The following is a 15661-nucleotide window of genomic DNA, read 5'->3' on the forward strand; positions in this document are numbered from 1 at the left end:
GTTTATGCTATACATTCAGAAAAGGAGCTTTAACATGACCAAAAAATAAATTATTGTTAATTTTTTGCATGCTCTGGGCAAGGCATGCATCTGTGTTTATCTACGAAGCAAAAAGCAACCTCAGAAGGAATTCCTGAAAGTTGATATTCACGCTGGCACCATGGGTGAAGCAGCATCATGGGTAATGAAGCAGCCAGCAATAGAGCAATGGCGCTGGGAAACACAGAGGCAAGATCGGTATCAACTAAAAATGCACAGGCTTACACTGCTACCCTCATCTCGCTGTTGGAGATACACAAACAGCCAGGAATGTTTGTCAGTAGGAAACTAAAACTGAACTAGAAAAGAGGACCTGGCATCATAAAGATGCTTCAAGTATACTAATTAAACATCGAATATACACAACTTACCTCCTCTCTGTCCACTGTTCTAGATCTTCTTTGATAAATCACGGTACCTCAGTGAGTCCATTCATTTCATAGCACAAGTTTTTAGTACATTGTTTATGTAGATGAGGCCTTGCAAAAAGTATTTACCCAGGCCACACCCACTGCTAAGGGCAGCCCTGATCTAGATGTTGGGATTTTCTGAAGCGGGGGATAAGAACAGAGGGACAAGGAAGCTGACCATGTCAGATGGCTTAGGCAATTGGGTTGGGAAGGAAGTGAAGATGGGATGAACCTTACAAATTAGGGAAACATGTGTGTTATGTATGTGTCAAGCAGGTGTCATATGTATGTCAAAGGAAAATCACATGAGTCAAATGGCAAGGACAGGCCCACTGTCCAACAAGTCGGCTGAGATATAGGACTCAGTGAGAACAGAGGCATAAGAGAGGGAGGGTGGGAAGCTGGAAAGGGGGGGGGGGGGGGGAGTGATGGTTATAGGTAAAAAGTGATGGAGGGATTCTAGGTATGCATTGGTCAAGGCACCAAGGGTCCAGAATTTTGGATGGAGCCTTTTTTTGATGGACCCTAGAGTGACCTAGGGGCTTTGAGTCTGAGTGCAGGATAGAAGGTGGTGCAGGTCAGTAAGGAAGGGAGAACATGGTGAGAGCATCAAGATTGGGTAGAGGTGAGGTGGCGGTGAGGGAAAGAGAGGCCTCCACTGGTGGCTGCTGGAGAGTTGGCAGACTCAGGGCCCAGCTGTCGTGGGAAAGGCCAGAGCGTGAAGGCCAACTCTCATCTCCACTGTGTCTCCACGCCCAATCAGGGCCTGCCCAGAGGGCCCCTGATAAGGGCTTGCTGAAGGTTCAGTGGGAGGAGCTAGGGAGGGGGCTTCGGGGAAACTGGCTTGGGAAGGTGGGGGTGAGGATGGGAGTACTCTGGACTTGAGTTTCCAAAGGGAACTTTGCCTGGAGCCCAGAAGTGGGCAGGGGCAGAACGCACTTGCTCTTGGCTTCAGAATCAGAATGGGGTCAGTCCACCTGGATGGGAGCACTTTGCTCACTCAGAATCTCCTGCTGTGGGTTGCAGGTGCAGGGACCCTGCGGCACACATGAGCTCCTTGAGGGGCTACTTTTCTCAAGATACAGGCCTGGCTCAGGCCCTGGAGGGGATTCTCTTGTCATGTCCTGTGGGGGAAGGCCTAAGTGTGGAATTGGGGGGCTCCTTTGTGCAATAGGTCAGCACTTGCCCCTTCACCCTGGTGGGTCTGACTTGGGTGGGGATTGAGGGCAACCCGTTTGGGGGCCAAGGAGTGGATGCCACTTTGGAGTCCTCCATCTGCTGGTCCTGGATGGTGGCCCCACGGAGGCAGCTCCCCTTTGAGCTGTGGGCAAAGACAGCCGTGCCTGGCCACCCCCGATACAGAATGCAGGAAGGAGCATCCTTGTTGGCCAGGTGGCCAGCTCGCCCCGGGGAGTGTGTGGGTTTCCTGAGTGTTCTGGAAAGACCCATAGGTATAAACCCAGCCTGCATCTATGTTGCCATGGAGAACAGGTTGCCTGAGGTCCTTCACACTCACCAGCCCCGGAGGATGAGTGAAAGGGTGTCACAGAGGGCCACCTGGGCCCGTGGAGACATCATGTGGTGTCACCCAAGGTCCCTCTGGTACCCAGGGCTGTATGGTGTCTGAATGACCCCAAGTCTCCAACATGGGGAGGAGGGCTTGACTGTATTCCTCCCCCTCCATTTAACCCAGCCCTGTGCGGGCTGAGACCCAGCTGAGAAGCCCTGCCCTAGGAGCCTCTGTTCCTTGGTTATGTTGCGGTGAGAGGGTCAGTGAGTCAAAAAGCCCTGGGGTAGGGAAGCAGGCTGAGAGATCTGACCAGGGTGTGGCCACCCCACGTGGACAGAGGGACAAGCTTCTGAATGGCCACTGCTTTGGCATGTCCACGCCTGTAAGGTCCTGCTTCTGCAGCAGCCAGCTGGGCCCCCTGACACCAAAGGAGCTGCCAGTTCCCCCCTTCCTCCCCCAGACTTAAGCTGGCGTTTGACCCTCCGAGGACTGAGTCCCATCCCGGCAGAAAAAGAGCGGGCGGGTGGGGTGGGAAGGCGGAGGACAGGGCTCCCGCTTGGTCTCTGAAATGAGGAAGTTCTTTGCTGCTCGTTTCCTTTCCCCTGCAAAGCGCCTAAAACAGGAAGTCCTCGGTCAGTGAGCTGGTGGCAGCAGCCGAGGCAACAGAGAGGGGACAAGAGGGGGTGGCAGCACAGGGGCCTCGGCTCCCCTTGGTGGTGTGTCAGTCGTGGGGGAGGCTGCCGGCCCCGCCCGGCCCTGCCCAGGAGGCCCACGCCCGCCATGGTCCCCTGCTGGAACCATGGCAACATCACCCGCTCCAAGGCGGAGGAGCTGCTCTCCAGGACGGGCAAGGATGGCAGCTTCCTCGTGCGCGCCAGCGAGTCCATCTCCCGGGCCTACGCGCTCTGCGTGCTGTGAGTACAATGCTCATCCCCGCCAGTGCCCTCCCTCGCCCGGCCTGCCCCTCTGCCCCCGGGGAACAGAGATGCTGAGGTGCGGCTCGGAGAGGGGAAACCAGCTGGGGGCTCATCCAGGGCCCTGCACTGAGTCGGGGTCTCTCTGTCATGGCATGGAGTGGTCCGGCTTGCACACTGCCCAGGTTTGTCGGGGCCCACGGAGGCCCAAGGTGCACTGCTGTCCCCAGAGTTCAGGCTTGGCACTGCTGGACCCCTCCAGAGCCACTCGGAGGCCTGGTCACACACGCAGCTGCCCGGGTGGGTGGGGGCGTCCTCCGGGCTCCCGGGGCAGGAGAAGGGGTGCAGGCTCTGTGAGGTTGGCGGAAGCACAGGGATCCATGGGGGTGGGGGTTTCAGAGCTCGGTCAGCTCAGGGGCTGCTCACAGATGCCCAGTGTGGAAACGTCACGGAGAACAGATGGGGCAAGGCGGCCCCCCCATGCCCAGGCTCCAGGCCCCTGGAGAAAACTGTTATCTGGGGAACCACGGCTATGGGGTGGGTTCACTCCAGAAAGGACTTTCAAGTTCATCCAGACTTGGCATTTGGGGCCCTGCGCACAGAGGAAGTCACCGTCACAGGCAGCTACAGCCTCTTTCCTCCTTGAATCGGCGCTCGGCTGCGTCCCCTCCCGTTGGGGCGTCTCTGCTGTATGAACTTCCCCGCTCCTCGACTCTAGATGTTGCTGAATGGGCCAGTTGTCCTAACAACTGAGGAACCAGCCACTTGCTGAAGATTCCTTTTAAAAATACCCTTCTTGACCCATATCTAAAGGAGGCCCTTACCCCTGCAGCCCTGTGGTTCAACCATCCAGCTGGGGCCTCCGGCAGCACCAGGGCCTGGTGGGTGAAGGGTGTGTCCACAGGCACCCTAGCAGTGGCCCTGGACTTGCAGAAAGGCCGCTCTGAGCTGGCAGGGCCCGGCCCTTCTCCAGGCAGGAGCGAAAGTGGGTCACTAAACACCATCCTGTTTTGAGCATCGTGTCTAAGCATTTGTGCGTTATCCCATTTCATCCTCACGACAGCCTGAAGTATGGGTCCTGTTCTCACCCACTTTGCAGATGAAGAGACTGAGGCTTAGATAGGTTAAATGCATGACCATAGTCAAAGCCAGAGCCATCTGCCCCCAGTGGCTGCCCCAGACAATCAGACTTCTGTCCCTGTCAATCCAGGTATGAGGATAGGTTCCACGTAACATCCAGGGAGACCAAAGTGTTTACAAGGGCCAGCTGGGAGTACTTAAAAATAACCCAGGCTCACAGTGGTCTGACCCCCCTCACTCCCCCCCTTCTCCCCCCCCCCCCCCCCCCCCACACACACACACACTGCCTCCTCTCATACTCTAGGCAAGGGACTCAGGCCCGGGCTTCCCTGTAGACACTGCTCCTGTGGGGACTCACCAGTGAGGCCTTGGAACGGGTAAGGAGATTCTCTTGGGACTCCACTGGCCCGTGTAGAGTTGTCCCCTGCCCCAGCAGTGGTCAGGGCTGATTCCTTAGGTGTCCCTGCGTGCCAGCCTTCTGCAGGAGAGAGCTTCAGCTCCCTGATTTGTATGAAGGGCTGCGCATGCGGAATGTGGGTCTCTCTCACTGCAGACATGCAGGGAGTGTCATGCCAGCCAGAGCTGGGGCCAGACGCCTGGGGAACCTCTGGTCTGAAGGCCCCTGACTTTGCAGGTGGGCAGATGGAGCTCGGAGGGCTTGAGGCCTTTGTCAGTGCTGCCCTGCTAGCTGGTGGCAAACTGGGGCCCAGACTTGGGTTCCCGTGTTCATTTTTCCGTCTCTCCACCCTTCCACTCCCCTCGCACGCATCAAGTTCAGCAGATGTTAGGGCTCTGCACCTGAGGGAGGAGGCCCAGGGTGCCCTGCCTGCATATGTCCACCTCCTTTTAGCCCAACTCTGGCTTGTCCACCTCCCATCCCCAAAGCCCCAGACACCAGGGCTGGAGCCCTTCCCAGGAGCCCCGCCCCTTGGCCAGGTTTCACCCCACCCCCCAGCCCAGGCCCAGGGCTCCCCTTTCTCTTCAGTTTGTGGGGAAAGCCACCTTCCTGAGGGGTGAGCAGCCACTGGGGCTGCGGGATACCATGGACACCAAATTTCCCCCGAAGCTGAGAGACCTCCTCATTTGCTGCTACCCTTAATTCTGCCAATTAAAGAGATCTTAAAACTAACTAAATGAGGGACAGCCGCCACCTCCCAACAGCTCATTTCCTGAAAGAAAGCGTCCTTTAACACCAAGGAAGCAGAAAGAACACACGCTTTAAGATAAAAAATTAAAAAGCCAATCTTTTAAATCAAATAGGTTTAATTTCCTGAAAAATAACCCACCATCTTCAGTTTCCTCTGTTCTCCGTGCAGAGTGAAAAGCTGGTCCCCCGCCATCCTGGTCCCTGGCCTGGGGTTGGGGACCTGGCTGGGCTTTCCTCCATTTCAGAAGTGATGCTCCCCCCTCTGCTGTCAGGAAGTCAGCACGAGTGCAGGGCCCTGCCTGGGGCAGGCGTGAGGTCAGGGCCTCTGATAACCCTGCTCTAACAGCGAGCCAGGGCGGCGGAAGGAAGCCACCTCTCCTGCTCTAGAAACAGCCACATGGGAAAGACCTTACTGCCCAGGGTGCCCTCACCTCATCCTCCTGTGCCCTCCCATGTGGCCAGAGCTTCTTCCTGGTGCCCCCTGGTGAGGGGACAGCTGAGGTCCAACTGCTGATTTAGGCAGTGTTGTTGGAGCTCCAGGAACTGAGTATAGCTTCTCAGCAGTGGCCTTTGTGCTCAGACAAGAGGACAGGATTTGACTATTTAAATGGAACGGGAGGGTGGGGGGAGCACCCAAGATAAAGCTGTAATTCAGGGCTGCCCGCGTGACCTGAGAGTCACATTCACCCTGGGCCTAGCAAACCCATACTTTCTCTGGAGAGGTTAGCCCTGCCATCTGCCACCTGCCAGTGGCAGGAAAGCCCAGCTCTCAACAGATCTGAAAGCTCTGCTTTGGGGAGACCCATCTTTGGGTACAGAGAGCCGAGGGGGGAAGAAGACCCCAGGCTGCCGAGCACATGGTTTGGGCCCAGCTCTGTCATCTATGATGAGGGTGTTGAGAACATGAGTGACAGTGGGCTCTCCTGGGTAAGATCTGTGTCAGCTTCACTTGGCCCCACTCAAAGCTGCCAGCAGAGTTGGCCCCACTGTAGGGAGTCTCCAGGGCACTTGGGGGCTGCCCAGCCAGTCCTGGATGAGGGATGCTAACAGGCCGTCTAGGACTGTACTTCTACGCAGGGCCCAGTGCACCTGTCAGTTGTGTTGTGCTGCAGAGAAGAAATATGCCTTTGGGAACAGGGAATCCATCAATGTAAGTGCCAGCCAGGGACAGCCTCCTCTTGCCTGGCAGAATGAGAACAATGGCCCAGGGCTGTGGGGATTACAATCTACCCTCCCTGTGAGAGGATCCTGGGCCCCCAGAGTGTCTGCTGGGACTGGGTTCATCATCCAATATGGAGCTCCCACCAAACCACACTGGAGAGTGTTGGCTCCCCTGCCGGGGGAGGGGCATGCACTGCTGCCTTTGGCTCGGAAGCCACAGTCTGGTCCAGCAGCTGTGGCCGGGAGGCAGCCTCTGTTTTCCTCAGCATATGGCCTGCCCAGTCTCCTTCCCCGGGGACAGTGTACCAGGCATCCTGGACTGGGTGGCCTTATTAGCAGAGCCAGAAAGATGAAGCATAAGAAGGACACAGCCATTAAAGTCCCTTGGAGAAGGCATTCTACCTGTTGCTGCCTAAAAATAACAGCAAAAGACTCAAAAAGGGGGTAATGTGTGCCAGGCTCTATTCTAGACTCCTGTGTATTGCCTCACTTACTGTCCACAATGGCTTTTGGACAAAGTGTTATCATTATTCCCGCTGTACAGATGCAGAAACTGAGGGAGGTTAGGTGGCAAGCCATGACGAATAAATGAAAGGGCCAGGATTTGAACTCATGCTGTTCTTGGGAGGGAGAAGCAGGGAGGAGCCAGCAAGCCTGGTTATGGGTGGGTTGGGGGAGAGAGGCCCGGAGGAGAGACCCCTGGTGAAAGAAACACAGAGAGTGTTTGGGAGGGCAGAAAGGTCCTGGAGAGGTATGAAGCCATTTCCTGTGGTGTGAATGGTTGTGATAGAATCCTCTTTCCTTCAATCCCCTTTCAAAGATCTGGTAAAGCTGACATTGCTCATTAATTACTTTTGTGCAAATGCAAAGAAAAATGCTGTTTTTTGTACCTGGTATTGACAGAAAGTGGGGGAGGAGGGGGTTGCGAAATGCTGACACAGACAGTGGCCAGTAGCAGAGCTGGAGGACCACAGGCTCCTGGAGTCTGGTTTGCATAAGAGTCTTTCCAAGGACAACACCCCCAAGTTTTCTCTCTCTGCCTGGAGGGGGGGGGGGGGGGGGGAGTGTTAGAAAAGCCACTGGACGGTGGATTCCTGGAATCTTCTATGGGCAGTGACTTGGAACAACTGTGGTAAAGTCGAATGTCTGTGGCATGCCCAGCATCCCAGGGCAATCCTTCCCTCCAATGTGGGCTCTGACTTTGGTCATTTCGCAAGCTTGCCTAACCTGACAGGTTAAACTCATCTGTGCACAGACATCAGCTCTTCTCTGTTGAACGGTCCCACCTCCTAGAGTGTGAACCCACACATGAGGATGAGATGTGCTCCTCCCAGACCAGTGATGAGATCTGCTCTCCCCTAATTCATGCCAGGTGGCACAGTCCTTATGAAGGAGCCCTCGATGGTTGCTCTGATGTGAATTCTAGCCTTTGTGAGACACTAGGCTCCCTACACTCCCCAGCATCCTCATTGGTGAAATGCCCACTCATGGGGTTAATTTTTCTACTGGGATATAATTCACATCCCATAAGATCACCCTTTGTACAGTGTACAATTCTGTGGTGTTTAGTTATTCATAATGTTGTGAACCATAGCCACTTTCTAATTCTAGAATATTTTCATCATATCATCCCCCAAAGAAGCCCTGTACCCCTTAGCAGTCTTTCCCTGTGCACACTGCTCCCAGCCCCTGGCAACCACTAGTCTAATTTCTCTCTCTAACCATTCGCCTCTTCTGGTATTTCATAAAATGGAATCAGACAATATGTGGCCTTTTGCTTCTGGCTTTTTTCACTTAGCATAATGTTTTCAAGGTCCATCCATGTTGCAGCACAAATCCTTCCTTTTTATAGATAGCTAAACTAGAGGCGTGATGCATGAAGATTCATGCAAGAATGGGCCTTCCTTCCCCTGGCTGCTGGCACCGCCTTTGCTCCAGCCTGGAGCCCCCTTTCCGCCTTCCCACGCTGCCCAGAGGCCCGGAGCAGCTGGGGGTGGTGCAGAATGCCTGTGTCATTGCCATGACACCTGTGTATGCAAAGTAACCCACCATCTTTGTTGGGTTAATTTGCATACTCACTCCTGATTGGCTGGTGGGTGTCGCAAAGGTAAAGTCAATTTGCATCTTACTTTGTATTAGTGTAGGTAATAGCCTGTTGTGTAGATACTTTCCTGTTTCCCAGTTGATGGACATTATGTTGTTTCTACTTCTTGGATACTGTGAATAACGCTACAGTGAACTTTGATATACAAGTTTTTGTGTGCATAAATGATTTTTATTGTTTTGGGTGAACTGCTGGGTTATGGGAATTCTCTGTTTAACTTCCTAAGGACCTGCCATGCTGTTTCCATAGCAACTGCATCATTTTACATCCCCACCAGCAGTGGAGGAGGGTTCCAATCTCTTCACATCATCACCAACACTTACTATTATCTTTTTTATAATAACCATCCTCGTGGGTGTGAAGTGACATCTCACTGTGACTTTGATTTGCATTTCCCTGATGATTAACCATGTGGAGCTGCTTTTCACATGTTTTTTGGTCATTTGTTTCTTATCTTTTCTTTGAAGAAATGTCTATTCATATCTTTTGCCCATTTCAAAAATTGGGCTATATGTCTTTCTGTTCTGGTCATTGGATTACTCAGAAGATAAAATGGGGGAATGTGGGTAATATGTATAACCCAAGGCCAGCACATGGCAAGCACCTACTAAACACTGGCTGCTCTTGTTTATAAGCTATAATGTGGATAGTGACATCTCAGGAGTACAAGGCCCAGCTGTGAAGAGAATTCACAGAAAGAAGGGGGAGAAAGGAGGCAGTATGTCACTTCTGTAACTTCCTGGATGCCCGAAGGAGCCACTGGGAGACACGGAGCTGTCTTGTGGGCCTCCCCAGAGGAGGTGCTTAAAGAGATGAGGCAGGAAGAGGACGTGAGTGACACACTGTGGCAGTGGCTGCTGGTACTAGGACTCAGTGCCTGGAAGCATGAAGGAGAAAGTGGTCTGGGGCATGGATGCTGGGAATAACCACCAAATGAAACCAGATAGTGAAGATAAAGTGAGATGGAATGGAGGCCATCTCCAGAGTGACTAGTTCCGATTTGGGAGGGAGGTGCTGAGGACTGAAGTCGTAGGCTCCCAGGAAGCCAGAAGGAGTGCAGTGTGTGAGAGGTGAGGTCAGTGCTGGTGGCTGCAGCGGGCCTGGGCCCCGGGGAAGACGGCAAGCACAAGCATCGGCAGACCAGGCCCTTCCTCCCTGGCCTGCTCATTGCACATTCCCCTGCCCATTAATTAGAAAAACATTGTATTCCCAAGTATCAGGACCCAAATGGTTTGGGTTCAATTATGTATTACAAATAATACCTCTTGTGGTGTTTAATGCTGATTCTGGGACTCCAGGTTACCCTTCTAATTAGATTTCCTCCTCTCACGTTCCTCAGCCTTCACAACTGATTTTTCCAGACAGCAATCAGTATGTTGTCTGGATTATGTTCTAGAGCAGTAGTTGTAAAAGATGATTTGGTTGTAGAATTTTCACTGTAAACATTTTCCATGTAAGATTCTATCTGAGTGTGAATATATATATATATATATATATATATATATAATATATATATGGTATCTATTTATATGGTATCTATTTATATGGTATCTGTATGTGTGTGTGTGTATATATATATATATATATATATATATATATCCATGTGCATTCTGTGTGTACACACATCTATGCATATAAGACCAGACTGAAATGCAGCTGCTGGTGGGTAAGCTGGGGAGTGCCCCTTCACTCGCTGTGAGCCCCCAGCACCCCATGGTATGCGGTCTGGAATGACTGCTCCCATGTGGGTTGTGTGCATGTGCATCAGTTTCCCTTGAAGATCTAAACTGATTTGGTCCCAAGAGCACGGTATCTGCCCCCAGGCACTGGAGCGGCTGAGATGTAACTGTCCAGAGCAAAGTATCCCTCTTCCTCTTGTACTTGCTTTTGATCTATTTAAGTCATGTGGAGCTGCTTCTTTGTTTCAGTGTCTGGAACATCTTTGAAAAAGTCATAAAGGGCCTTCCTGTTCTGTGCAGCTGTCTCTGTCCCTCTCCTGTGACTATATTTTTTCTTTCTGCCTACAAGCTAATGTTTTGGCCCTGGTCAACCTCTTCCACAAATTAGCCGCCCTCAGCCACATAAGAGGCGGTTCTTGTCCTGTCCTCATTTGCATGTTCCCAGGAGGAAGTGTCATTAGGATTAGAGGTAAACTATAAAAGCACAGTAGGATTCCAGCTATTTGGCATTTGTCTTGCAGGTTCTGTGGAGGAGTGGAGGCTGGAGGTGAGGGGCTGGGGGCAGACATACCAATAGCAAAACATGAAAAAAAGAAATACCAATAGCAAAACATATGAGAACATATTCAACCTTTCTCATAAAGCAAGCTATCACCTCTCAGATTTGCAAAGATTGAAATGCCTGATAACAGTCAGTTGGCAGGGTGTGGGGAAATAGACCTTTCATATCCGGTTAGCAGAACAAAAAGTGACATCACCTCATCAGGAGGCAATTGCTAGTTTCTATCAGAGGAGAGCCCTGTCCTTTAGGTTAGCTCAGCTGTTCCTTCCAGAGAGTGGTTCAGGATCGCCAGGAATCTCAGCGTGGAGCATTTAGTGTGGTCAGGAAGAAGGTGGGAGTGCTATTCTAAATGCTTTTCATATATAAATTCACTTAGTCTACACGACAACAGAGTAGATACAGTGTTATTGTTGACCCTGCTTTACTGATGGGGAAACTGAACTTTGAACTTGCCAATATAAGCAAGGTATAGGAACAGAGATGTTTGCTGCAGCGTTATTTACAATAAGAAAAAGCGTGGTCTAGTCAAGTAAATGATTGTGCAGCCAAAAGGTGGAACATAACTTAAGAAGACTTCTAAGATGTGTGTTGTTGTTTTTTTGGTGAAAAAGAGCACATTTTTGGCGCTGGCCAGTGTGGCTCAGTTGGTTGGAGTGTCGACCCATGCACAGAAAGGTTGCGGGTTCAATTCCTGGTCAGGGCACACATGGGAAGCAGCTCATCACTGTTTCCCTCTTCTCTCTCTCTCTCTCTCTCTCTCTCTCTCTCTCTCTCTCTCTCTCTCTCTTTCTCTCTCTCTCTTTCTCTCTCTCTCTTCCTCTCTCTCTCTCTCTTTCTCTCTCTTTCCATTCCCTTCTCTCTAAAATAAGTAAAACATATTCTCAGTGTTTAGCCCCATGGAGAAAAATACACACTTCTGAACAACAAATACAGTATGATATTATTTGCATTTAAAAAGACATGCATCTAGTTCAGCTGGCATGGCTCAGTGATTGAGCTTTGATCTATGAACCAGGAGGTCACAGTTCAAATCCCAGTCAGGGAATATGTCCAGGTTGTGGCCTCCATCCTAGTGTGGGGCATGCTGGAGGGATCCAGTCAATGATGTTTCTCATCATTGATGTTTCTGTCTCTCCCTCTCTTTTCTACTATGAAATCAATAAAAACATATCCTAATATATAAAAAGTCAGGGGACATCACAAGCAAAACAACCAGACAGACAACCGAACAGCAGGCTACATAGGGTGACCAGGCCAGCAGGGGGATTAGTGAGGGACAACCAAATGACTGAACAGGAGGCTGCCTGGGGTAACCAGGTTGGGTGGGGATGGGGGTAGTTGGGGGTGACCAGGCTGGCAGGGGGGCAGTTGGGGTGACCAGGCTGGGGGAGGGGGTGGCAGTTAGGGGCGATCAGGCTGGCAGACAGAGGCAGCTAGGGATGATCAGGCTAGGGGGGTGGGGGTGGGGTGCAGTTAGGAGCCAGCAGGCCCAGATTGTGAGAGGGATGTCCCGGATTGGAGAGGGTGCAGGCTGGGCTGAGGGGACTCCCCCCCCCCCCCCAATGCATGAATTTTGTGCACCAGGCCTCTAGTTTAAAAATTAAAAAAATAAAAATAAAAATTTGTGTACATGTTTAAAAGTTCTGGAATGATTTACAAAAGGGGGCAGTAAATCTAAGATGCTGGACTCACAGGAGAAGGGGTAGGAGATATTTGTTTTTTATTTCATATCTTCCTATATGGTCTTAAAATTTTAAGATGAGTGTATAATTTTAAAAAATCTAATTAGACAGTAACACATATAAATGCTTAGTGAAGTGCCAGCCACACAAGCAAGGCTAAATAAGTGAAATTTTTGTAATGAGGTATTTATTCATTGTCTTGATCCCAGAAACAAAATGAGCATCTGTGAGTTGGAGTGTGGTCCCCACCTAGAGGTTCAGCAGGAGTGAGTGACTCAAGGTTCATGAGGGTCTCAAGTGGAGGAAATGGGGGGAGATTATGGTGGGTGAGAACACACCAGCAGTTTCAACTAAGAGTGTAAAACCCAAATAGTGTTCCCTGAAATTCCCTATGCCTCTGAGCCTAACTCAACCACCCCTCAATGTGTTCTTTCCCCAAGGTGCTCAGACTTAACAGCTTCCCTTACTCTCAAAGGTGTTAGAAAAGTAAAAAGTATCTTCTCCCTCTTCTCTTCTTCTTCTTCCTCTTCCCCCGCCTCCTCCTCTTTGTCTTCCCCTTCACGTTGGGGACTCCTGAACAAAAGTATAGTGGAGCTTCTAGAAAGAGAAGAGAATCCAGGGCCTCTGGCTTTTCCTCATTAGAAGCAATCCTAAAACTTACTCACCAGCTGTTGGGGAAAACCTAGGTCTCTGATGGGATGGTGGCTGACCTTTGAGAGTGTGAACTTATGGGGCCAAGTGTCCAGGGAGAGGCCACAGGGTGGGAAGGTAGATCAGGAGGAGCTAGGTGCTCAACCCAGAGCCTCTCCTTGGCCAGTGTGGTCCTCTCTGTGGCTGTGTCTGACACCCATTCAGCATGTCCCCACCTTGTTGAGTCCCATGGAATCTTATTTACATTTGAAATGCCCCATCTGGCTCTGTTCTTTGGACAACTCCAAGGTTGTGGAAACCCTTCCAGCTTGTGGATGGCTTTTGCTCAGACCGCAGAGCTGTCAGGCACCAACGTAAATCATGCCCCAAAGAAACCCCCCCCTGCCCCCCGCCTTTTCCTGATGCTCCACAGTACATTAGGGCTGATCGCCCCTCAGAGCAGTCAGCTCCAAAGTTCAGAGACTTCACACTCAGACTCCTCGAGCCACGTCAGGAATTCTCGTCATTTCAGGTGCCAGAAAAATGTTCCTGCGTGGGTTCTAATAAGGTCTTTGGTCTATTTCAGGTATCGGAATTGCGTTTACACTTACAGGATTCTGCCCAATGAAGATGATAAATTCACTGTTCAGGTAAGCTCGTAATAAATCTAGATATCTGAGCTGATTAGAGCCTATGTTGGTGGGGAAAGAGTGAACAAGAGGAAGAAGAGAAGGGGCCCCAAGTAGCCTAGACAGCAAGACCTGGCTGAGCCTGTCTTTCTCCTAGAACTCCATGGGTGGGAGTAGCTTAGCAGGGAACTGTGACCCTGCTCTGTGACATGATGGAGCAGGTATAATGGACATTATTTGCATTCACGGGTGTGGATGGGGAAACAATGGTAAAGAAGGACCCAGAAGTGAAGCGAAGTTAGCCACGGTGGCTCATGCGTTATTTTCTTCTGTGGCTGAAAGGAGTGAGAGTCGGTGGACCAGGAAGGAGAAAAGGAGGGGAACTTGCAGGAGATTAGACCAACCTTTCCAAGGGGCTAAAAGGTTGTCCAGAGGAAACAGTACCTGAAAAAGTACTTTCCATTCGTAGAGGTCTGTCCTGTTAAAGGCTGACGGGTGCTCATGGCATCAGCTGCACCATGTAAAGTCTGAATGTGTAAAACTGGCTGTGAGATGTTAGAGAAAAACCAGCGTGCGCCAGCCCACGTCTGGAGGACCACCCTACTCTCAGTTTATGTGACAAATGGCAGGGCTTTGTGTGACCACAGTGCATGATAGCTGAATGATGTGGAGGCCAGGGGAGCTATTTTTATCTGGCTGCATGAAGAGAGCAGGGGGTGGGCAGAATGAAGGAGGAGACACTCTCAGTTGTCCTCAGTGGGGGTGGAGGGGTCACTCCTGGCTCATTGGATTAAGGCCAGGAGCACCCTCATGGCAGCCAGAGCAGCCACGATAGTAAAGGGTTGGGACACCGTGTCATGGAGGAGCAGTGACAGGGTCTGCAAGGTTTAGTTAAAAAGAAAATGGAAGTGGAAGGGAAACAATCCCTGATTCCAGAACGGGAAGGGAGTGGTGCGTTTTGTGCAGGACTAAGATGCAGTAATACAAACAGAGCTGGATTCGAGGGCAGGGATGTGTCAACAGGAGGAAGCTGTGTTGAATAGAATGCCTCTAGGGAGGCTAGTTCTGTAGTTCAAAGGAATCACTTGGATCAATGAGCCATTTGGGAAGAGAGTGACACCTGGAGGGTCATGCTTGAGCCACACAGGTAGTCATGAAGCTGTCTTCTCAGGAGTTAGAAGCTGTTTGCTGCACAGTTTCCATGGGATATGCAAGTTTGGGCTCAAGCAGAATTGCTCCACCTGATCGAGGTCAGGCTAAGCATTGCTTCTGGCTTCCACATCCCTCCCATCTGCACCGGTGTCTGAAGAGTACCCACGTCAATGCCTTAGCACCACAGTTGGCAAACTGCGGCTCGCGAGCCACATGCGGCTCTTTAGCCCCTTGAGTGTGGCTCTTCCACAAAATATCACAGCCTGGGCGAGTCTATTTTGAAGAAGTGGTGTTAGAAGAAGTTTAAGTTTAAAAAATTTGGCTCTCAAAAAAAATGTCAATCATTGTACTGTTGATATTTGGCTCTGTTGACTAATGAGTTTGCCAACCACTGTCTTAGCAAGTTTGGGACAGCCATATGTCTTGTCCTGCTCCCCAGGAACAAATGTTAGCACACCTGGCACATGATGGTTCTTTCAAGTACTTGGTGGCATTAAAACAGTCATCTCCCATATGGGCTTCACCTGCCAGGAACGTGGCCACCAAGGGGAGGGCTGCGTGGGGCAGGCAGTGGGCCTCAATGGCCTCTTGGCTGTGGGCCTCAATAGCCTCTTGGCTGGGTGGCATCCTTGACAGGTGGTTTGCTGAAAGGAGCCTAAACTCTCTTAAGTTAAAAGTTGGTTCATGTGTTTGATCTTTTTCCCCTTGTGGTTTGTTCTATTCCTTCAAAGTGAAGAAGACTTTGATTATGACTAGGCCTTAAGCTGGAAAAGGCGTGACTTTGCACTCAGGGCTTGTAAATGTGAGACCCTGTCTAGCATCTGTTTCCTCTCCTCTCCACGCGTCATCTGTTCCTGTGAATTGCTGGGGGGCTCACTAGGTCTTGGGGGTCTCAAAGAAGAGAGACTTGGTTTGGCTAACTCATGTAAGGGGTGGGCAGCCTTTGTGGGAATGCACAGGGC

The 15661-nt window shown here is 51.0% G+C and overlaps 1 protein-coding gene across 3 annotated transcripts in view; it reads left to right on the top strand.

Annotated features, from left to right (window-relative positions):
* Positions 1-2579: 2579 nt before the first annotated feature.
* The window catches only part of INPP5D (inositol polyphosphate-5-phosphatase D), a 94502-nt gene continuing 81420 nt past the window's right edge, over positions 2580-15661 (top strand). For 2 of the 3 annotated variants that reach the window (XM_045575327.1, XM_036421324.2), the window contains exons 1-2: positions 2580-2873; positions 13505-13568. In XM_045575327.1, the coding sequence (XP_045431283.1) occupies positions 2740-2873; positions 13505-13568 (198 nt within the window). In that variant the 5' untranslated portion in view covers positions 2580-2739. The remainder of the gene's footprint in view (positions 2874-13504; positions 13569-15661) is intronic. The other variant, XM_036421322.2, reaches the window with a different exon arrangement.

Source organism: Pipistrellus kuhlii, unplaced genomic scaffold (assembly GCF_014108245.1).
Source record: "Pipistrellus kuhlii isolate mPipKuh1 unplaced genomic scaffold, mPipKuh1.p scaffold_m20_p_7, whole genome shotgun sequence".
In the NCBI taxonomy this organism is placed as follows: domain Eukaryota; kingdom Metazoa; phylum Chordata; class Mammalia; order Chiroptera; family Vespertilionidae; genus Pipistrellus; species Pipistrellus kuhlii.